The 12,960-nt window shown below is 48.8% G+C and overlaps 6 protein-coding genes across 6 annotated transcripts in view; 1 reads left to right on the forward strand and 5 right to left on the reverse strand.

Annotated features, from left to right (window-relative positions):
* The window catches only part of LACBIDRAFT_309495 (uncharacterized protein), a gene marked incomplete at its 5' end in the record, with an annotated part of 1,364 nt that extends 773 nt beyond the window's left edge, over nt 1–591 (reverse strand). The window contains one exon of the mRNA XM_001886867.1: nt 7–591. Coding sequence (XP_001886902.1) covers nt 262–591 — 330 coding nt within the window. The 3' untranslated portion in view covers nt 7–261. The remainder of the gene's footprint in view (nt 1–6) is intronic.
* A 500-nt stretch (nt 592–1,091) lies between these two features.
* On the forward strand, nt 1,092–4,304 carry LACBIDRAFT_309496 (uncharacterized protein; the record flags this gene model as incomplete). Its single annotated transcript, XM_001886797.1, has 11 exons — nt 1,092–1,259; nt 1,313–1,922; nt 1,972–2,197; nt 2,249–2,585; nt 2,640–3,160; nt 3,215–3,320; nt 3,379–3,613; nt 3,674–3,747; nt 3,800–3,894; nt 3,961–4,030; nt 4,077–4,304. The coding sequence occupies 11 exons, from the start codon at nt 1,092–1,094 to the stop codon at nt 4,302–4,304; spliced, it is 2,670 nt and encodes an 889-aa protein (XP_001886832.1).
* Nucleotides 4,305–4,440: 136 nt separating this feature from the next.
* LACBIDRAFT_309497 (uncharacterized protein) lies at nt 4,441–5,546 on the reverse strand (the record flags this gene model as incomplete). Its single annotated transcript, XM_001886868.1, has 5 exons — nt 4,441–4,979; nt 5,044–5,162; nt 5,218–5,224; nt 5,286–5,364; nt 5,424–5,546. The coding sequence occupies 5 exons, from the start codon at nt 5,544–5,546 to the stop codon at nt 4,441–4,443; spliced, it is 867 nt and encodes a 288-aa protein (XP_001886903.1).
* Nucleotides 5,547–6,175: 629 nt separating this feature from the next.
* On the reverse strand, nt 6,176–7,806 carry LACBIDRAFT_295431 (uncharacterized protein; the record flags this gene model as incomplete). Its single annotated transcript, XM_001886869.1, has 4 exons — nt 6,176–6,814; nt 6,864–7,083; nt 7,133–7,608; nt 7,669–7,806. The coding sequence occupies 4 exons, from the start codon at nt 7,804–7,806 to the stop codon at nt 6,176–6,178; spliced, it is 1,473 nt and encodes a 490-aa protein (XP_001886904.1).
* A 1,142-nt stretch (nt 7,807–8,948) lies between these two features.
* Nucleotides 8,949–10,553, reverse strand: LACBIDRAFT_309499 (uncharacterized protein; the record flags this gene model as incomplete). Its single annotated transcript, XM_001886870.1, has 4 exons — nt 8,949–9,575; nt 9,625–9,844; nt 9,894–10,369; nt 10,422–10,553. 4 exons carry the CDS (start codon nt 10,551–10,553, stop codon nt 8,949–8,951), a joined length of 1,455 nt encoding a protein of 484 aa, XP_001886905.1.
* Nucleotides 10,554–11,610: 1,057 nt separating this feature from the next.
* LACBIDRAFT_309500 (uncharacterized protein) lies at nt 11,611–12,862 on the reverse strand (the record flags this gene model as incomplete). Its single annotated transcript, XM_001886871.1, has 3 exons — nt 11,611–12,045; nt 12,112–12,418; nt 12,474–12,862. The coding sequence occupies 3 exons, from the start codon at nt 12,860–12,862 to the stop codon at nt 11,611–11,613; spliced, it is 1,131 nt and encodes a 376-aa protein (XP_001886906.1).
* Nucleotides 12,863–12,960: the final 98 nt, after the last annotated feature.

Here is a 12,960-nt window from a genome sequence, read left to right on the forward strand (position 1 = left end):
CCACGCAGGGGAGGTTCGCATATCCAACAGGATTCCCCCTTCCCTCAACCCATCCAAACATTTCGTCGAACTCAAAGACCAGCGTGAAGTCTTCGGCCGCTTGGTACAGTGTCGAACCGGGCACGCGTATACAGGAGAATTCCGCAGACAATTCTTCCCAGAGAAAACCACAAACTGCGAATGCGGAGTGGACCCACAGACGCGCGAGCACATTATAAGAGACTGCGAACGGTACGAGGACCAACGGGCCAAGCTACGTGATCACGACCGTGAACTGGCACTCCCAGAACTACTGGGAACCCCCAAAGGCATCACGGCCCTATCCATCTTCATAAGAGACTCCGGCGCGTTCACATTCACGGGAGAAAAGCACATGCCAAAAGAAACCCCATCCTTCCAGGACGAACCAGAACCCCCAGACGAGGACTCAGAAGACGATGAGTCCGACGCTGAACCATAACACCCATACGATGCCCACACCCAGACCCAATCCCCCGCGAGCGCAAGAGCGCCCGCCATGCCCCTAGCGTCGCCACGACGCACTCGACTCTGACCTCCAGTTCTCTGGCCCCTGCACACAACCCTACACATCTCTTATACAATACAGCTACACATCGGACACCCAAATTCACGTAATGGAAAGCCCGCACGACATAATTACATCTAAAAGGGAAGCCATACGCTTCCCGTGCGTCTTAGTACTAGACTACTTGTTGCACGTAAATCTCGAGATAATAAAAAAAATAAAAAAAAAATAAAAAAGTGTGTCACAGTCGCGACAGGTCACGCTCGAGAGGATGTCAAGCAATCGTAAATAACGCGTTGACACCGACCAGCGACCACTTCAACTTCAAGCTTGACTCACAGCTGATTAGAAACGAAAATGAAGGCGAGAACCAGATCCTTTCAAGAACGGATCCAAAAGCGCAGCTGCTATATTTGCAATCTTTCTATTGTCAAAATTTTTGAACGATCGGGATGAACGTTGAGACACGGCGACGTCACTATCATGGGCCGGCTATACCACTTGGCACTCTCGCGCTCTCTTTCTATCCGTCATTGGCTGGCCAACTTGCTAGGATATCTCTCCAATGTCCACAAATCTGCCATCCGAAGATGGTAGACCTCCAGGGGGCACCGCTCGTACTCCCGGGAACAGAACCCCTCGCAAGGTCCAGTGGATCGACGAGAGCAGGGAAGAAGAACCCGTAGTCGAAGCCACCGGTTCTTCCCATCTCCTTGACGAACGTGCTTTGGATGTGTGTCTCTCTCCCTCCTTCTAGCACCGAAACTCCCTTCAAACACATCTTAGCCCACAGGCTTTCACAAACTAACTGAAGCACTCGAGAAACATCGGAAAGCGACGACTCCGCTAACCCATGTGCATTATTACCCACCTACACCTCTTTCCGATTCTTTTACGCGTGATGACATCCGCCCAGGGGGCCTGTACGCCTCTTCATCAGCCCCGTCCAGCGTAATCACGTTTGATTCGAGTCCGCTAACTCAACCGCCTTCTCCCACCCACCATGTGCCCAACAATTTTATTGACCCGTTAGAGGACGCTGGATTACCTGGAACCAAGAGCTTGCAAAATTTCTCTAGACGCAAGGCAGCTAAACTTGCAAAGGTTTACAAACATCCTAGTCATCTATGGCGCTCAATTACAACCGACCATTCGGAAAAGGACAATCGCAAAGGAGAGGAAGGTTGGGATAGGGATGTCGAAAGCGAAGCTAGTCATTCAAGTGACGGTGGCGGGATGCTGTCAACGTTGCTGAGCCTTTTCAGTGAGAAACCCTCAAAACCAAGGAAACTACATTCAAGAACTTCTTCCACGGAGCAACTGAGAACGTGGACAAGCGGATCTGATCTGTCCGATCAAGAATACTTCAGAACACGACCAGAGTCGACCTCTGAACGTGAGCTTTTTTTTTCACCCTCGTGCACGGTTCACGTATTTCAATACAGCAGTGGGAGGTAAGTTCGCAGACGAAGTCAGGAGAAAATCACACGTCCCACGACCTCACCTTTCCCTCCCATCCTTGGGCATCGTCTCGCGACCAAAGGCAGCCAGGAGCGACGGAGGTGTCATTGGATCCCTGATCGCAAGCACAGGGAACATCGCTGGCGCAGCAGCGCCCGTTGCAAGCACTCTACAACCAGACGTCGATAAACCAGGTTTTCGTCTTTCCCGGTTCGTCCCTCCCCTTTCATCAATACAGTAATCTCATAATATCACTTTTAGCTATTCAACCAAACCAGTAGAAGTCCCAACTCAAGCAAAAACCTTGCGTCGCCAAAGTAGCTTGATGTCTATCCAGCGGCCCCCCTCTGTACTGGGAGCATCACCATCATTGACTCCCTCGCCACCGGCATCTGCCCCTCCCTCGCTTTATCGCGCTGGTAACAGGCACAGTATGGGGTTCAGGAAGGACTTTACGTTCCCCTCTATGACTTCTCTAAAGTCAAGTCTTTTGAGTGGGAGGAATACGCCCCTGGGTTCACCGACTACAGATGAGGAAGGCGGGACTGCTCCGGAGCGTAAGAAGAGGAGACACAAGAGGAAGAAGGCGGAAGTATTTGTAGGCTATTCATCTCTTTTTTCTGCAAAAACACACCTCATGATTTGTTTCAAGATCACACGTCACCTCGCACACGTCATTCAACGAGAAGAGTTTCTGCTAAAGCTGACCCGGGCAATGATGATGTTCGGTGGCCCCGTACACAGACTTCAATCCCAAATACAGAGCGCAGGACGCGTGTTGGACGTCGAGCTCAGCCTATTGTACCTCCCGGACGTTGCGCTGATTAGTTTCAACGACTCGTCGACTGGGACGAGTCATATCAAGTTGATAAGGCAGGGGAGCGCGTTGGATATCGGGAAACTGACGGATGCGTTTCATCTTTATTGGCAGGTCATCCACGACAAACTCTCAGTATCAAACGCATCCATCGACCTGGACAACCTGATGCAAAAACCACCCATGTACAAATGGTGGCATGTCATATTCATAGGCGGGATGTGCTCTGCAGCCATCTGCTCCGTCAGCTTTTCCGGGAGTTTCTTGGATTGTTTAATTTCGTTCCCGTTGGGTGCTTTCCTTGTTTTTGTCCAGATAATGAGCGTTAGGAACGTGTTATACACTTACGTTTTCGAGTGAGTACCTACCCCCCTCATTCAAATAGTTGGAATCTGATGGATGGTGGCTAGGTTCACGATGACCACACTCTTCAGTTTCCTAGCCGCTGCGCTGGCCGCAACGCATCATTTCTGCTACTCTGCCGTAGCATCCGCATCTGTCGTCCTCATCCTCCCCGTCAGTCTCTTCATCCTCTCCTTCCTCCTTCCCTTTCTAACCAAATGTGCAAACACAGGGTTTTATAGTCCTCACCGGCTCCCTCGAGCTCCTCTCCCGCAACATCATCTCCGGCTCCGTCAGGCTCTGCTACTCCATCATCTACGCCCTCATCCTCGGGTTCGGGTTCGCCATTGGCGCAGAATGTTATGTCATCTTCACAGGGAGTAAGATATACGGTTCTGGAGACCAAGTTTGTTCAGTGGTTCATAATTCACCGCATTGGTATCAGAAGACGCCGAGCAAGTTCTGGGGTGGGTGGTTTTTTTCCATGACATTGAAACTCGCCTGACAAAATGGTGATTAACACACAGCGTTCTTGACGGTCCCACTGTATTCCCTTTTCCTCAGTATGCGGAACCAGGCTCCACTGAACCGGAAAGAAATGGTTTGTTATTCACTCGTTACAAATTCATCATTGGGATTAACGACCAAGACAGCCTTTACTCGTCGGCATCTCGTCCGTTGGCTGGGTCACCAACTACTTCACTGGAACCAAGTTTGTCGGACAAAGCGACGTAGTAGCCGGAGTAGGGTTCGTATATCTCAAAATACACACTCTAAAACAATTTGAAAACTAACCTACTCCACATGGAAACAGAGCTTTCGCAGTCGGCATCGTAGCCAACCTATACGCGCGTATATTCGATGGAAACGCTTTTGTAGTCATGGTCCGTCTTTTTCTCCCTCCTCCTCACACAAACAAACGACGTACAGATAACCGGCATCCTATTCCAACTCCCCTCCGGGCTAGGAAGCGGAGGACTACTCGTGTTTGCTACTGAAACCGCCGAAGGCTCGCAAACGTCGTCGATTGACGGGTTCAGCGTCGCGTTGAGGTTGATATCGGTGGCGATTGGGTTGGCTGTTGGGTTGGGCCTCGCGTCGGCTGTGGCGTTTCCGATTCAGAGTAAGAAGCGGGAAGGGGGGATTTTCAGTTTGTAGGCGAGGATGGGATATAGTAGATATAGACATCATTTTGTTCCATTACTTATACTACTTATCAATTGTACAAAATGCATCATGTCGACCGAAAGACTTGAGTTGTGTATTGCTTCGTTGCGAAAGTGCGTCGAGGCCCTCAAATATCATGATCTGCAACAATTGAGTGATCATCCAGCCCCCTCGAATCCTTCAACACCTCCTGCTCCTCCACCGCCATCCGGTCCTCCAACTCTCCCTCCCCTTCATCCTCGTCCTCATCGTCATCCACAATTTCCTCGTCAACCCCTTCCTCACCCTCTTCATCCACCACCTCCTCATCCACCACCTCCCCTCCCACGCCCACAACACCACCTTCATCATCATCCACATTCATCGGCACCCCCATCCCCAATATCGAAGACTCTGCACCGGCAAACGAGGCAGACGGACCACTACCAAGCGGGACGTTCGTGAACGGGGGAGGTAACCCAATCGTACCAGCCTTTTCTTTCCCTTTTGTAGAAGCTTTTCCTGCTGTGGATATTGAGCTTATAATTGAGGTTGTTGTTGTTGTTGGTTTTTTGGCATTGGTAGTAGGACCGGAAGAGGCAGAGGCAGATGCGGAGATAGATGGAATGGTGATGGTGGTCGTGGATCCGGACGCTCCTTTTTTTGTTTTTGCTTGCTCGCGGTAGACTGTTTACAGGGTGGTGATCAATGTAGGGAAAGGAGAAGAAGGGGGGGAAGGAAAAGGAGCAACCTGTCAGTTCACCCTGCAGCTTATCGACCAAATCTCCAAACTCGATGAGTTCCAGCGCTTTGAGGACGTCAGAGGCTGAGATGGATTTATGTTGCTTTGAGTGGGCGACGTCGTGTGCTCTGTGTTTCGGGGGGGGGTATTTGGAAGCGTCAAGGCGTTGGGGGAGGGACTTACGTAGCAGCTGCAGTAATAGAACAAGACAGCTGAGTGAGTCTTGGTCGGCTTAAGAGAGAGAGACCCACCAAGATAATTGATAAACACCGTCGACCCCTTTACTAACGAAAGCACGGTATCTTTTTGAAGCTTTGCGCTTTCCGGTATCTACATGTCATCAAATCATCCGTTCCTCCGTTACTGTAAAAGGAAGAATGCAGACGTACAGCAGACTTTGCAATCTTCAACACGACATTCTTTGGCAGCTCAAAGTTCTCAATCCCCTCTGAAACGAGGTCTTGTTGCTGTTGCGCTGAGATAGGGCCTGTGTAGGCGTCTTTGCGGGGCATTCTTGGTGGTGTGCAGGTGGGAGAAGAACGCGTTATTTACAGTTGTTTGCTGGTATGCAAACTGGAATCCCACGCGTCGGTTGTCCTGGAACGGATGCCGGTCAAGAACACGGACACGGACGCGCTGGGATTACTTGTGCCAACGTACATGCCGACGGCGCGGTGGAGGTGAGGTTAAGGACTCAGAGAGAAATTTCGGCAAGTTCAATCACAGACGCGTCGAATTCAAATTGACGCGATCTTGACGCGTCAATTTTGTGTGCCAAACATACCTTGATTCCCAGGAATTAAACGAGGTTGGATCGCCATCCGATTGATCTTAAAGAACAGGAAACAGATCTTGCCATCGAATTCTCGCGGAATCTAACAAAACTGGATAATGAAACTGATCAACACTCCACCCTTATGCTTGCTTTTCCCTCAGGCATCGGCAAGATTCAAGCTCTCCTCGGTTCTGAGCCTGACGCTCAATCTCCTCAACTACATCCAACATCGCCAGAAAGTTGCAGAGATGCATTAGAGGTGGTTTCTCTGTACAGTATATTGAATAGTGTGCTTCAACAATGAGATCGAAGGTCACAATCACGTGGAATGGAAGCTAGTGTTTGAATGACACTGTCTTTTCACAATCACAAGAAAGACCTGGGAGGCGTAAAGTCTAAAATCTGAACCTCACGGCCATTCAGGCCCAAGAAACATATGACGAGTCGTCCCGCCATTGGACAAAAGTCATAGACCACGGAATCAAAGTCAAAGTCTCTCCTTGATTCATTCCAAATGGAAGATCTGACGAAGGACCAAGTGGGATTGTTTGGGCGAGGTTTCAAAATGATGCCAATGGCAACATCCGAACTGGCCATTGTCAATATATGAAGAAATCCGTCTTCTGTTATGTGGAGTGGCCCTACATCATCTATTTCACGATAAATGGGAGGATTTCGGGGTTGGGAATGCTGGACGGAGCCAGAATGTATGGGAAGAATATTTGGCAGATCGGACTCCTGTGCAGTATCGATAGATTTGATTTGGTAGAGTGCCATCATTGAAATTTCATCATAATAGATACCAAACTGGTTCTGCGCAAGTTCCGGGAGCCAGCATGAGGGGAGAGCTACCCTTGGGCCTTGTTCAGCTATAGAGAGGTATGCCAGACGAAGCTGCGGTTCCAGTTTAATATGGCCATTGATCAACGGTGTTAGGTCAGGTATTGTCCACAAGCGAAAATCGGTAGTATGGAATGTGATCACATTTTTATCGAAAATAAACGTCTACAGGCAAGAATGGTGAATTGAAGTTAGAATCGGACGAACAACATACCTCACATAGGTAACCTGGTTCATCATCGGAAATGTCCCCACTGACACTAAGCCCATCTGCCGCGTACTTCCAGACTGTAAAATAACTATCTGCACGTCGGTGACAAACCAGATAATCTTTGGAACTGGTTATCCTAATGTTGTAGGCATTAAACCACAAGGTGCTTATTCGGCTGAATCGTGGGTCCTCAGAAGTCGGGTATATCTCATAGCAAGAGATCCTTTCAAAGAAATCAGTCTCGATAATTCAAAATAAAAGTGATGGCTTACCTTCTATTCTGCTCACTTGTGAAGACATATAGAGAGTCTGAGTTTGATGCAGGTCGGATATGTTCGACGCAGCTGGGCCTTGCTTCAGAGCCTGCCAAAGTGGCAACGGGTAACGATTTCATGTGTCCTCCAGCATAGTTGCCTATATCCCAGAGGTGGACCTCACCCTGACGGTTTGAGGTGAAGAGGAATCTACCACCAGGCACGAGGTGGACTGTAAGTATCGAATTCGCCGCCAGGTCACCTCCCTGGAAATGCGGAGCAAACGGGCGAGTGAGGAAGGGCGTGGTTTTGTCGGCCTTCTGAAAGCGAGCCCGTGATTGATGAGGGGAGAGAGCTGCATGTTCCAGGTCATCACTCGACATTTGTTCCACCGGAAAACTGGGCAAGAACACGCCCTGTGCGATGCTGACGTTCCGGAGGGCGTTCACCCACACAATCCGCGACCGAGTGGTGCCAGAAACATGTTTACATGTCTGAAAAAACAAAACTTAAATCACGACTTTTGCACGAAATGGGTTCGTAGAGACACTCACGAACCGCAAGGCAAGTATGTCGATTGGATCCAAGAACAGTTGAATGAGAGTGAGGAGCTCGAATGGGCCTTCAGCTAGAAGCTTGCCAACGCCGGTCATGGACGAGAACTTTCCAGGAGAATCCATGTCAGCGTCCATGTCGACCTTGCGCCGACCATGCGCTCAATTACTTACATAGTGACATGTCACAGCAGGCACACCGAGCACGTGATATGACATATCGGACGCGTCGCAGGGTCGCATTCTTCAATTTCTCCAAGTTGACGCGCCACCGTTTGTGCCGATATCAAGGGGCTACTATCAAAAAATTCTTCCAAAAAGCCAAATAGCTCTCACAAAGAAGCTGAGAAGTACAGATCGAGCCAAATAAAAATCAACAAACTTTTTTGTAAAGCCAGGTTCGCAAAAACGATGGCAAAGAAGAAGTAAGTCCCTGTATTATGTTTCTAATCTAATGCATTATTGTATTGCAGAAAAGGGTCTACGTTTACGAACGACAGCACGCTTCAGTGCCCAGAATGTGAGAGGGATATTCATGTCGGTCCAGGCGGTGAGGCAAATCTGCAACATCACATCAGATCGAGAGCATGCAAAGCCGCCGTCTCCTCAAAAAGGGAGCTACAAAACACGCCGTCCATTCGCTCCTTTTTCGCACCAAAAATCCTTCAGAATCCACCGACGACAGGCGCGACCCCGCTCCTTCATTCAGCTGTACAGCCATCCAGCCCGACAAATGAACTTGAGAGCAAAACTGTGCCCCAAAGCGCAATGCGGAGGGAGCCTTGTCTCCTCGTGGGTAGCGAAGATGTGAGAGAGGGGGATGAGATACCTGTTCCCCAGGTTGTTCTTCCAGAAGGCAATGATGGCGACAGCCGGCGCACAGGGATCATTTGTGACAGCGTACATGTCGACCACACGCTGAAGGTGAGAGAAATTTCAGCAACAGACGCGTCGAATACAAATTGATGCGTCCGAAGATTGTGTCAGTGCCAAATTTACCTTGATTCCCAAATTTACCATTGTTTTTGAGTTAGTATAACTTGCGACTGTCATCCAATTGGATCCCAGATCCCAAAGAAGAATAATGAAACTAGTTGACACTCCTCCCTATGCATCTCTTGCTTTTCCATCAGGCATCCCCAAGATTCAAGCTCTCCTCAGTTCTGAGCCTACCACTCATCTCCTCAACTACATCCAACTTCGCCGGGAAGTTGCAGAAATGCATTAGAGGTAGTTTTACATTGCACGGTGTACTGTAACAATTGCATCGACGATCACAATCACAAGGAAGACCTGGGGGGCATAAAGTCTACAATCTGGATCTCAGGACCATTCAGGCCAAAGGAACGTACAATGAGTCGTCCCGCCATTGGGCAAAAATCATAGTGAACGTGAGACCTATTTGATTCTTCCCAAATGGAAGATGTGACGATGGACTGAGTGGGAATGTTTGGGCGAGGTATCAAAATGATGCCAACGGCAATATCACCTTCCCTTGTTATCCATGTTTGAAGAAATCCATCTTCTGTTATGTGGAGTGGCCATGCATCATCTGTGTCACGATAGACAAGACTTTGACGATACGGGACAGAGCCGGAATGTATGGGAAGGATATTTGGCAGATCAGACTCCTGCGAAGTATCGACAGATTTGATTTGGTAGAGTGCTAGCGTTAAAATTTCATCATAATAGACACCAAACTGGTTCTGCGCAAGTTCCGGGAGCCAGCGTGAGGGCAGAGCTACCTTTGGCCCTTGTTCATCTACAGAGAGGTATGCCAGACGAAGCTTCGGTTCCAGTTCAAAAGACGGCGCATGGCCATTGATCAACGGTGTTAGGTCAGGTATTGTCCACAAGCAAAAATCGGTGGTATGGAATGTGATCACATTTTTATCGAAAATAAACACCTACGGGCAAGAATGATGATTTGAAATCAGAATCGGACGAATAATATACCTCACATAGGTCATCTGGTCCATGATGGGAAACAACCCAACTGACACCAAGCCCTTTTGCCGCGTACTTCCAGACTATAAGAGTTCTGCGCGCATTTTGGTAACAAACCAAATAATCTTTGGAACTGGTTATCTGACTGTCGTAGGCATCACACCACAAGGTGCCTAGTCGGCTGAAACATGGGTTCTCAGAAGTCGGGTATATCTCATAGCAAAATATCCTTTCAAATAAATCAGTTTCGATAATGCAAAATAGAAGTGATGGCTTACCTGCTATGCCAATCATTTGTGAAAACATATAGAGAGTCTGAGTTTGATCCAGGTCGGATATGGTCGACGCGGGGGGGCCTTGCTTCAGAGGCCGCCAAAGTGGCAACAGGTAACGATTTCATGTGTCCTCCAGTGTTGTAGCCTATATCCCAAAGGTGGAGCTCACCCTTACGGTTTGAGGTGACGAGGAATCTACCACCGGGCACGAGGTCAACTGCAAGTATCAAATTCGGCCCCAGGTCACCTCCCTGAAGATGGGGTGTGAACAGTCGAGTGAGGAAGGGTGTGACTCTGGCGGCCTTCTGAAATCGAGCCAGTAATCGACGAGGGGAGAGAGCTGCATGTTCCAGGTCGTCATTCGACATTTGTTCCACCGGAAAACTGGGCAAAAACACGCCCTGTGCAATGCTGACATTCCGGAGGGCGTTCACCCACACAATCCGCGACCGAGTGGCACCAGAAAGATGTTTACATGTCTGAAAAAACAATACTTAGAACACAACTTTTGCACGAAATAGAGACACTCACGAACCGCAAGGCAAGTATGTCGACTGGATTCAAAAACAATTGGATGTGGGTGAGGAGCTCGAATGGGCCTTCAGCTAGAAGCTTGCCAACGCCGGTCAAGAATGAGGACTTTCCATCCATGTCAGCGTCCATGTCGACCGTGCGCTTTGAACACACACACGTCACACTGTGACCAGGAGTACTTTCAACGAGCACGTGATATGACATTTCAGACGCGTCGCATTCTTGACGCGTCGTGCCAATGGTTTGCAAACGCATCGACCGCCTCGCCTCCGCTACTTTATCCCTCGCCAATCTTCGCCGTCCCAACCCTTCAATTGGTGCCAAAGAGTGGAGGTATACCGAGATCGATGATACTTATAATGGCTGCTTAGTAAGCCGAAGCGAGGTATGTAACTCTATATCTACTAACCTCATCCAGCGCCCGTACGTTTTTTGGCCGTCGTCGGCAAGCTTCGAGCTCGTTCTCCCAGATCTAGAAAGTCTGACCTCATAGTAAAATACAACATCTGTCAGGCTTAATCGGCAGAGTCTGGCCACTGGTACGACTGCCAGTTTTCCCGCAAACAACGAAATCTCATGTACTGATAGCTAGTCGTCTTGACAGAAACGCACGCGATTTACGCAGACAAAACGCGTCGGTACTTCTGTGGTTCAAACAAAACTTGGACAAATTGACAAACCCGGTCCACGCTCTCCTTCGCCATTTTACAATTTCCTTCATATATTTGACATGCATCGATAAGCAGGATGAGGTGCTGGAAGATCGGTCTCGCAATCGAGTCGACGGATCATGACTTGCGAAAGTTGTGCTCACTGGCAGTTGAACCGATATCGATTGTAAGTACTTCAGAACACACATCATTTGATCATACGATCGTGACGCTTACTTGCACAATTGAGGCGACAGTGCAGCACTAGATGTGCCCGGATCTCTTCCCGAGTAACCTATGGACTCGTCGAAAACCTAGAAACTGGTAAGGAGACGCTGGTGAATTCATAGCGATTTCTATGACGCCCTCGAAAACCCACCCCATCTCGTCCCTGGTAAAATAGACGTTTTGCGTTTCCTGAACAATCTACCATCTTTAGTTCAAGCAAGTCCCATATATATTACCACCGTCGTCCGTGTGTTTTTAATAAGTCTGTGTGATATGAGTCTGGGACCACCCCGATACGATCTCGCTAGCTACGAAGTCTTGTTCAAAAAAACCCAACCAAAAGTCCTCACCTCCTCCCCCTTCTTCCCAAAATAAATCTCAGTCTCGTATACCCAATTCACCGTACCCGCAATCAAGCTCCTTAACCCTCTCACGTACCTCTCCACCTCTTTTCTCTTTTCATCTTGTTGATGTTGGTTTGAAGATGAGGGTGAGGGTGTAGGGTCAAAAATCGTACCAAGGATCCACGCCAGTGGGTTTGAGCTTGAGTTTGAATAGGATTCTGGCTTGAGAGAAACCAAAAGGTGAGATTCGGCGGTCCGGAACGATGTAACCGCGTCTTTGAGCATGGTACCAGCGAGGTTAACGGCGCCTTGTATGGATAGAGATTTGTGCTGCATGAGGACTGCTACGAGGTTATATTTGCACCCGTGGGATTGGTCGATTTGGTATGCGCATATGTCCTATGCATGCCCACTGATCAGCCACAGGAACTTGGAGCGGGTGAATTATTCGATGAAAACGCTTACAAGTGACCAGGCGTATATGTCGATCGTAGCTTGGGTAAGGGTTTCTATGTGTGGGGTTTCGTTTTCCTCGTCAGGTATACTGGAAATTTCGTGAAGTTCGGAGAGGAGGAGTAGGATACGTGTTCCGCTGATGTCTCGACGGAGATGGATGTATTCGTCTAGGGATGGTGTGTGGTTGTTGTGCTTTACTACAACTTTTAACTGCGCGTCACGGAAGGCAGCTGTGGAATGTGTGAAACGCGTGAGCCATGTTGGTGAGATGATGCCGGATGAGGTTTGGTATGCGCGTGTGATTTGTGGGACGATGCTATGTAGATGAGTTGATAAGAATGAAATGAACGGAAATGGATGGACGGACGCACTGCTTGAAGAGAGTATGGGATGCGAGTATGTCAATGCCGGTCACGTTGTTTTCCGGTGCTATTGTCCACGATGTTTCTTCTTCATCAGATGAGGAGAAGACCCGAGCGTTGGAGATGAAAAGCAATGTTAAAAAGTCAGTTAGGAGGCGTAGTTGCGGTGCATCGCATCTCGGAAAACACAGAGCTGCTAGTAAGCCCATTTTCATGGACGTTATCCCGCTACGTTCACGGGGAGAAAGCACGGGTGTGCCATTATCGGTGTCCGTGAGATTGGATAACCATTTCTGCGAGGATTCTGAAGCAAATCTGCAACTGTGGTTTGTGTGGAGGTCAAAGTCATCAGTTAGAGCGATAAGGTCGATGACTTGAAAGCTGTTCGCTGAGGACATAATTATTTTACATGATTGCGGTTGTGAATGGTGTACTTATTGTTCACCGATTGGGATTCTCAGGGTCGTCAATTGACCGGACCGGAGCTATTGACATC

This window comes from Laccaria bicolor, genomic scaffold (genome assembly GCF_000143565.1).
Source record: "Laccaria bicolor S238N-H82 LACBIscaffold_40 genomic scaffold, whole genome shotgun sequence".
In the NCBI taxonomy this organism is placed as follows: Eukaryota; Fungi; Basidiomycota; class Agaricomycetes; order Agaricales; family Hydnangiaceae; genus Laccaria; species Laccaria bicolor.